General features: G+C 36.8%; 2 protein-coding genes across 2 annotated transcripts in view; one reads left to right on the top strand and one right to left on the bottom strand.

The window, feature by feature from the left end:
- The window catches only part of LOC119839041 (phenoloxidase-activating factor 2-like), a 14,811-nt gene extending 12,542 nt beyond the window's left edge, over positions 1 to 2,269 (top strand). The window contains exons 8-9 of the mRNA XM_038365215.1: positions 953 to 1,116; positions 2,064 to 2,269. Coding sequence (XP_038221143.1) covers positions 953 to 1,116; positions 2,064 to 2,252 — 353 coding nt within the window. The 3' untranslated portion in view covers positions 2,253 to 2,269. The remainder of the gene's footprint in view (positions 1 to 952; positions 1,117 to 2,063) is intronic.
- Positions 2,270 to 6,707: 4,438 nt separating this feature from the next.
- Positions 6,708 to 9,159, bottom strand: part of LOC119839044 (ferritin, lower subunit) — a 5,148-nt gene continuing 2,696 nt past the window's right edge. Inside the window, exons 3-5 of the mRNA XM_038365217.1 lie at positions 9,148 to 9,159; positions 8,238 to 8,419; positions 6,708 to 7,158 (exon numbers count right to left, since the gene is read on the bottom strand). The exon at positions 9,148 to 9,159 is cut by the window's right edge and continues 237 nt beyond it. Coding sequence (XP_038221145.1) covers positions 6,994 to 7,158; positions 8,238 to 8,419; positions 9,148 to 9,159 — 359 coding nt within the window. The 3' untranslated portion in view covers positions 6,708 to 6,993. The remainder of the gene's footprint in view (positions 7,159 to 8,237; positions 8,420 to 9,147) is intronic.

Here is a 9,159-nt window from a genome sequence, read left to right as displayed (position 1 = left end):
TATTATGAAAAATATTATTCATATTTCATCATTTTGTTACTATGTAATTCGTACTTAAATATAATATCCAAAAAACACGATTAATAAAAAAACAAAAAAAAAATACCGAGCAAAGCTCGGTCATCCAGGTACTCATTTCTTATTATGCTTCCTTAGTAATATAGTAATACTGCATTATCGCGATAGCCTATATAACTCTTTAACCTCCTAACTCCATGAATGGCTCCATTGCGACTTGAAAGCAAGACAAACAGACACATTTGTAGTATTAGTTTCGATTACTTAAATTAGATTACATTTTAGTTATAAGTACTACGGACTAGAAGGTACCTTATTTTTGTCTTTCATTCATGTCAAAACAGCATTTAAAGCATTTTCTTTTGTGCTTAGACAGTTTTGACCTATTTATTATCAGAATTGCCATTGAGCACATAGGCGAAGCCGCCGGCTTCAACCTATACTACAAAGAATACTACAAATATTACAAAGCTGAAAGATGTCTTATTAGTTACGATGTATATCAGGCAGTACTCGATTTTAAACATAATTTTATCATCACCTATAATATAGCACTTTAGCCATATCCATCATCATCAGCTACTGTTCCCACAGCTGGAACACAAGCCTCCTATGAGGGTTCAGGCCATGATCCACCACGCTAGCCAAGTGCGGGTTGGCAGATGTCACATGTCGTCGAACTTTTGATTCTCGGACATGCTGATTCATAAACTTTTTCCTTCAACGTTTCAAGGAGTGATCATAACATGGTGAACCCCTACTAGTATTATAAGTGCGAAAGTAACTCTGTCTGTCTGTCTAATACGCTTTCACGCCTAAACCACTGAACCGATTTTGATGAAATTTGATATGAAGATAAAACTGAACTTGGGAAAAGACGTAGTACCTTTTAATGCGTAAAAATTGGTAGCATTACTAAATGATTAAATCGCAGGTAAAAAGGGGCACTATGCGGTGATTCTCAAGAAGGTTGAGTTGGATATGGTACCGTTCGACAGCTGCAACGCCCAGCTCAAGCAGACCCGCCTTGGGAAGTTCTTCAATCTGCACAAGAGCTTCGTTTGCGCTGGTGGCCAGCCCGGGAAGGATACTTGTCAGGTGAGAGTTTTTCTTATGTGATATCGGACAACTGAGCTGTTGGTTCGCCGGATGGTGAGCGATCACCACCGCCCGTGAACAGAACAGAGATAGTGGCTCTGTTTTTTTTAAGTCACAGTCGGCCATGGAGCTGGTGGGTCGCCTGGTGGTAAGCGCTACCACCGCCCATGAACATTTGGAGAGGCGTAAGGTCAATTGCAGACTTTACGCCTCTACAAATGGATTGCCGACTTTAAATTGGGAAGGGATTAAGAAAGGATTAGGATAAAGGAATAAAGGAAAGGACTGGGAAGGGTAAGGATATGGGCCTCCGGCTTCCCCACTAACCGAACGAAACACAGCAGAATGGTATTTCACGCCGGTCTTCTGTGGGGGTGTGGTACTGCCCCGGTGCGAGCTGGCCCAATTCGTGCCGAAGCGTGCTCATGAAATTTTGTGCACATATCGGTTTTTGTCATAGAATCGTCCAACATCTATATTAGTTAATTATGATTCATACCCCTAAATTACAAGAGTAAGGCAGCGTTTGACGGGTCAGCTTGTATATATGTATACTAGCTGAACCCGGCATACGCTGTTCTGCCTTGCTCTTATCATTTAGGGGTATGAAAAATAGATGTTGGCCGATTCTCATAGATACCGGATAAGTACAAAAAGTTTCATCAAAATCGATCAAGCCGTTTTGGAGGAGTATGGCAACGAAAACTGTGACACGAGAATTTTATATATATACTAGCTGAACCCGGCAAACGCTATTCTGCCTTACTCTTATCATTTAGGGGTACGTAAAATAGATTTTGGCCGATTCTCATCGACACCGGATAAGCACATAAAATTTCATCAAAATCTGTCAAGCCGTTTCGGAGGAGTATGGCAACGAAAACTGTGACACGAGAATTTTATATATTAGAAGATATATATGTATATATTTGTTTGTTTGTTTCCAGGGAGACGGCGGTGCTCCACTAGCCTGCCCCATTGCCCCCGACCGGTATACCCTAACCGGTCTCGTAGCGTGGGGCATAGGGTGTGGTGATCAGATACCAGCGGTATACGCGAGGGTGTCTCTCTTCAGGCGATGGGTTGATGAAAAGATGATGACGTGGGGATTTGATACTAAGGGATATAGCGTGTGAATAAATCATTTTCTGTATTTGGAGTTTTATTTCGATGTAAAATGTTTTTTTTTTGTTTTTAGACTATAGGGTAACTTTTATCGTATCGCGCGATATAACCGCATTCCACGCGGGCAAAGCCGCGGGCGGAAAGCTTGTGCTTTATAAATGAGAAATTTTGAAAGAATAGAAAAAAATTTAATCAATAGGCGGGATACGAACCCACGTGTTTTATGAATGTTTTGAATTATGAATTTATGAAAATTTCTTCAGTCGGTTCTCAATTGACAAATCGGTCTTATACATAAAAAAATACATACAGATGAACATAGAACCTCTTTTGTTTCGTTTTTGGAAGTCGATAAAAAATATAGCGTTTTTACCTAACTGTCAGCAGCATTATTATCATGATAATGTTGTGTATGGAAACACATTAAAAGAAAATAAAAAAAAAACTTATTTCAAATACAGAATCAACAATTTTTTTATTTCTTACTGTTATCCATAGTAGGTATGTAATTGTCATCCTAATCAGGATAATAAGATAAACTCATGAAGTATTTTCTTGTGTTTGATTTTACGCGAGTCAAGTCTCCCCGCGACCACGCTCGCTGTAAAGTGTTCTAAACGTCGGGTTAAGAATATAATGAATAAATCGCGTTTAAAATCCGTTAAAAAGTTTTTATTTTCTAAACTCAAGAAAATATTGTATTCTATTCATCGATATATTCTTTCAATTTGATATTTAACATAGTTACAGTAATTTACTAGGCAATCCTTTCATTTGATCATCATCGTCTTAAATCATCATCAGTATATATGTTCCCACTGCTGGGACACAGGCCGCCTATGAGGATTCAGGCCATAATCCACCACGCTGGCCAAGTGCGGGTTGGCAGATGTCACATGTCGTCGAACTTTTTGAGTTTTGGACATGCCGGTTTCCTCACGATGTTTTCCTTCACCGTTTTAAGCAGCTGTGGTTTTATCCACATGTGCAGGTTAATTGAATAATCAATTTATATCCTGCACGCTCGCCCGGTCTCGAACCCCAACTTATCGATTTTGAAGTCCGAGATTTTCACCACTGAGCCACCAATGCTTATGATCTTAAATATCCTAATAATATTATAAACGCGAAAGTTTGTAAGTATGGATGGATGTTTGTTATTCTTTCACGTAAAAACTGCTGAATGGAATATAATAAAACTATACAATAATACAGCTAATCTAAGAATAAGACATGAGTAAAACACTACAAATACCTGTTACTGCCCGTGGTTTCGTCCGCGGATGCAACAACGCGGCTCAGCAATTACCTACCTATTTAATATGTTCTAAAACCAACCGCAAAGAAATTACACAAATGAAAAAACCGCATCGAAATCCACCCATCCCTTCTATGCCGACTGACTCACATACAGACATTTCTTACCTTTATAGCGTGATGCAGGACATGTCTAAAAGCTAATAATTGTTGTTAGTATCACAGATAACACAAATAGTTTTTGTTATCCTACTAATATTATAAATGCGAAAGTTTGTAAGGATGTGTTTGTTGCTCTTTCACGCAAAAATTACTGAACCGGTTGCAATGAAATTTGGTACGTAGACAGCTGGACAACTGGAATAACATATAGGCAACTTTTTATCCCGATATTCCTACGGGGTACCGACTTACTCGGGTGAAACCGCGGGGCGCAGCTAGTTCTACTAATATTATAAACTACTGAACCGATTCCAATGAAATTTGGTATGTAGTCAGCTGGACAACTGGAATAACACATAGGCAACTTTTTATCCCGATATTCCTACGGGATTCCAACTTACGCGCGTGAAACCGCGGAGCGCAGCTAGTATTCTTATATATCTATTAGGATCTACTCCCAATATTATCTGACACATGACATCTCGAGGGTAGCTTTTTATCATATACGTGCTATGATATTAGAAGTTGAGCGTTGACCTTGATGCATTAGATTGTAATATTTAAACGGTTGATACATCTATACATGGTGTGGAGAGAAGCACTTCGGAGATAAAGCCGTGGGTTATGTCGGATTCCTACCGACCAAAACCCCACAGTGTTCCGTCGAGTCGCTTAAGTGAAGGGGCTACGGGAGCTGGTTAAAATTCGTCCGCCACCCCCTCGGCGGTTGACCGTTTCCGGGCCAGGCGCAGGAGAGAAGCACTATCATATTAATATTATAAACTAGCGGTCCGCCTTGGCTTCGCCCGTGGTATATATATAGCCTATAGTCTTCCTCAATGAATTGGCTATCTAACACTGAAAGAATTTTTCAAATCGGACCAGTAGTTCCTGAGATTAGTGCCTTGAAACAAACAAAATCTTCAGCTATATAATGTTAAGTATAAATGTAAGTTTTTTGTTTGAATGCTTGTACTTTTGTCTGAAACTACGGAACGGATTTTGATGAAACTATGAAAATACAGACAGGGTATGAGTCGACTTAGGTGACAGGATAGTTTTAATTCCGATTAAATGCTCCCTTGGGATAAAATAAGAATCTTGATACCCGGGCGGAGCCGAGACGGGACGTCTAGTCTATACATATAACTAGCTGACCCGGCAAACGCTGTTCTGCCTCACTCTTATCATTTAGCTGTATGAAAAATAGATGTTAGCCGATTCTCAGACTTACCCAATATGCAAACAAAATTTCACAATAATCCGTCCAGCCGTTGATTTAAATGATTCGCTTTGTAATTTATACCGTGATGTTCAAATCAAATCAAATCAAAATACTTTATTGTGCACCAAGTTATACAGAAATTAACTCTATAAAATGATGATGATGATGATGAGATGTTATGGATATTTTGAATATAACTACAGGTATATATATTTTGAAGTATTAAATAAATATTCATTTATTTGGAAGAAAATACCTAATCCAATGATGATAAAACCTTAACAAAGAAACTATTTTCAATATATCTCCTAAGATAAAATGTACAATTCCTAAGGTAATGTTATTGACCTTCAGTAAGATAAAGTCAATGTCAGAATTATCGTTTATCAGACACTTATCACTCAAGTTATCCATGTAATGTAACTTTCTAAAGATAAATTAAAGCTACTAATATCTAGATTGATTCTAATCCTAGAAAAAACGAGCGAATTGTTTTCGTTATTCGTCTTTTTTACACGCTTTTTATTAGCTTCACCTGTATGTTTGTTTGTAACCGACTTCTTTGGGCGCGATTTTGACCCACTTTAAACGTCCAGATTTCGTTCAAACTTTGTAGATTTATTGAGGACCGATGACAATGCACTAATTTGATAAAATTATTCTATTTTTCAATTTGCAAAATATGATTTTTGTTAAAGCGCGTTTTTTAGTTTTTTTAAACTATTATTATTTTCGACTGTTAACATATATTAATTGTAAGCTATAATTATTTTGAACAAAAAACGTCACCAACATCAGAGACGGGGAGATACCCCTCCAGATTCTATTGTGGGACAAAAATCTTTACAAACACAACAATTATTACGCCAATCGCTTGAAACGCATCGACCTAGAGAGAAACAAAATAATAAAAAAAATACAGACTTAATGAGAAACTCCCTGGTTTTAAAACGTCATTTATAAGCGAAATTCGGCTGTCGCTGAGAAGAAAACATCCTGATATTCATAAATACGATACTTAAAACAGTTCGATAAGTATTTTTAAAAATAGTCTCAAATCAAATAATAAATAAAATAAATTGTATATTTAGAAATTAAAAACTTTTTAACGGATTTTAAACGATTTATTCATTATATTATTAACCCGACGTTTCGAACACTTTACAGCGAGCGTGGTCACGGGGAGACACCCCGTTTAATTTTTAAATGTATAATACTCGCGTAAAATCAAACAAGAAAATATTAAATTGTATATTGTTTCTTACTTTCGTCTGCGTAATTAGTTTCTGGGATTTATACGGCAGTTGCGGTCCTCGAGAGATTTCCTAGTTAAAATCTACCATTTTAGGGTATGAAACTATCATTACACTAAATTTTATTCAAATCAATTTGGTTGTCTTGGCGTGAAGTAAGATTCAGTTACTTTCGCATTTTAATTTATTTATTAGCTTCACCAGTTCGTTTGTATGTACTTTTTCATTCCAATCGATTGATTGTTTAGGCGTGAAATAAGTCAGTTTCTTTAGCATTCATTAAGAATTTAAATTTATTTATTACCATCACCAATTTGTTTGTATGTTACGAAATCTTTAGACTCCATTTTGGCCCATTTAAAACGGACAGATTTAATTAAAGCTTATCAAGAATCGGTGACAATGCAATAATTTCACGAATTTATCTTTTTTTTAATCATGGGCATTATATTAAAAGGGATTTTTTTTCTTTGAAGTCACATACCTGCGACTTGGCTCAATTTTTAATATAAACAGCAAATAAAACAACATTGATGGGTTATTTTAATTTATTTCGTAATTATTCAAACTAAGCTATTGTACAAAAAAGAAAATAAAATTTTACATTGGATCATAAACAGCCTACTTTGTACGCACTATGTTACCAGAATAAATCTACCAAATCAGTGCATATATTTTTGACTGGCAATAAAAAAACATATCACACATCTTTGCGACTAACAAAGAGACATTTCAATAGTTTCAATAAAATCGAACAGCCTATAATTTGTACACAATATTATAAAGATTAAAATATTTCTACTATACGTGGTAGACATTTGACACGTCTGGTAGTTTATGGTAGAAATTTGACGTTTACACAGTTTTCTGCAGGTATTCATCGAAGAGGTACAAGGCGAGGGAAAGGTCTTGTCCTTCATTATCAATGATGAATTGCTTCAGGTCGGACGTATGACCGGCGAGGTTTCTGATTGTTTTCGCGTGATCTTCAATAAATTCCTCTTCGAGATATTGAGCAATCTGTGGAAAGCAGTTTTTTTAATACTACCGCTACTTAATAAAACCACTAATCTAAATTTTTAAAACTATTAATATTATAGAACTACTGGTATAAATGGGATGTTTATTTTCGGGTAGAACCATTATTTTAGGAACTACTGGTTTGAATTCAAAAATATTAAAGTCATAGCATATTTCTGAGAAAGAAAAAATATTGGCCAATAAGAAGACAGCTTAACGCATCACATCCAAGCGAAGTCGCAGGCATAACTATAATTATTTTTAACAATAACCTAAACTCCCTTCAATTTGTATATTGCAAATCAAATTTGCATGGGACAAGACAATAAGGCACTAGCACTAGTCAAATAACCGCCTCCTTGGTACAGTGGTTAACGCGTGAGCGTAGAACCGAGGGTTCCTGGGTTCAATTCCCGGTGGGGACGCACAAAAAAAAATGTCTCGGTCTGGCAGGACACAGAAGGCTGATCACCTACTTGTCCCTATAGAAAATCGATCAGTGAAACGGATGTACATCATCTGCCCCATACTACTAGTAAGTGAAGTCCCGTGTCCCCACCAGGGGACTTCACTTACTAGTCAAATAAAAAGGGGATCATTAAATCAGTTCAAACAGTCAACCGTTCTGGAGTAACAAACATAAAAAATTCAGACAAATTGGGACCTCCATCGTTTTTAAAGTCGGTTGACAAAAAATAGAAAGCTAGGGAGTTTAATCACATGTTGAATGAATGAATTTTTTGTTATAGAGGATAACTGAGCTGGTGGTTCGCCTGCTGGTAAGCGATCAATAAAGTCACTTTCTCTGTCCCTATGCCCTTTGTATGCTTAAATCTTTAAAACTACGCAACGGATTTTGATGGGGGTTTTTTAATATATAGTGACTCAAGAGGAAGGTTTATATATAATAACACCTAAATTACATCGAATTTAACGCGTGGTAAGCCGCGGACATAAGCTAGTAAGGAATAAAAAAAAGAGGAGGATAGAAAAAATTTACAGTCTGGGACGGATGAGATAAGGAATTGTATATTACAGCCTCTGTTGCATATTACAGTTAAATACTCCAGGTTATTTACCTCAGGGTCATGTGTTTCCCTGTTATTCCTGGTGGCTTCCTGGTGGATGTGGAAGGCACGCTCGGCGATCTCCTTCTGGGTGTCCAGGGCGTGCGCGAGAGACTCCAACTCTTGGAGCTCAATGGTGGAGTTCCTCTCGTCAATCTTCTTGGTGCTTCTGCGTGAGAAGTCCATGGTGCCACCTAGATAGACAGATTTAAAATGTTAACTGTGACTCTGAAGTCCATGGTGCCACCTAGATTTAAAATGTTAACTGTGACTCTGAAGTCCATGGTGCCACCTAGATTTAAAATGTTAACTGTGACTCTGAAGTCCATGGTGCCACCTAGACAGACAGATTTAGAATGTTAACTGTACTACTATTACTGTGTAACTCCATTGTAGATAGATTTCTTTATAGCATGTATTTATGGAGATTATATGTAAAGAGCGTGTATGCCGTATGCCATTCTCATCACTCTAATATTATAAATATTATAGTATGTTTGGATGTCTGTCCGTCCATCGCGCTAAAAGTACAGAACGGATTTTGGTGAAATGTCATATACAGATAGGGTATGGGCTGACTTGGGTGATAGGATACTTTTTATTGTGATTAAATTCTTACTAGTGATAGAACAGGAATCATGTATTCCGGGCGGAGCCGGGACGTGCGTCCAGTAATTTAATAATTTCTTTATTTACAAGTAACGGGGAGAATAGAATGCAATCTAAAATATAAAGATCAAAAAATTTAATACCGAAAATTATATACACAATTGCATAAAAATTTCAAATTAATATTTTCAATATGGCTGAACCAACTGTAATATTTAATTACCCATCAGGAAACAGAGGTCTAATAACAATAATCCAATCGACAAATTGTGTTGTAGCGTTGTATATAAAGATTACATAAATATCCCAATACCGACCCAGGTCA

The sequence above is a fragment of the Zerene cesonia genome, unplaced genomic scaffold, assembly GCF_012273895.1.
Source record: "Zerene cesonia ecotype Mississippi unplaced genomic scaffold, Zerene_cesonia_1.1 Zces_u007, whole genome shotgun sequence".
Lineage (NCBI taxonomy): Eukaryota > Metazoa > Arthropoda > Insecta > Lepidoptera > Pieridae > Zerene > Zerene cesonia.
Note: the sequence above shows the minus strand (reverse complement) of the source record. Positions and strands in the feature narration are given on the sequence as shown.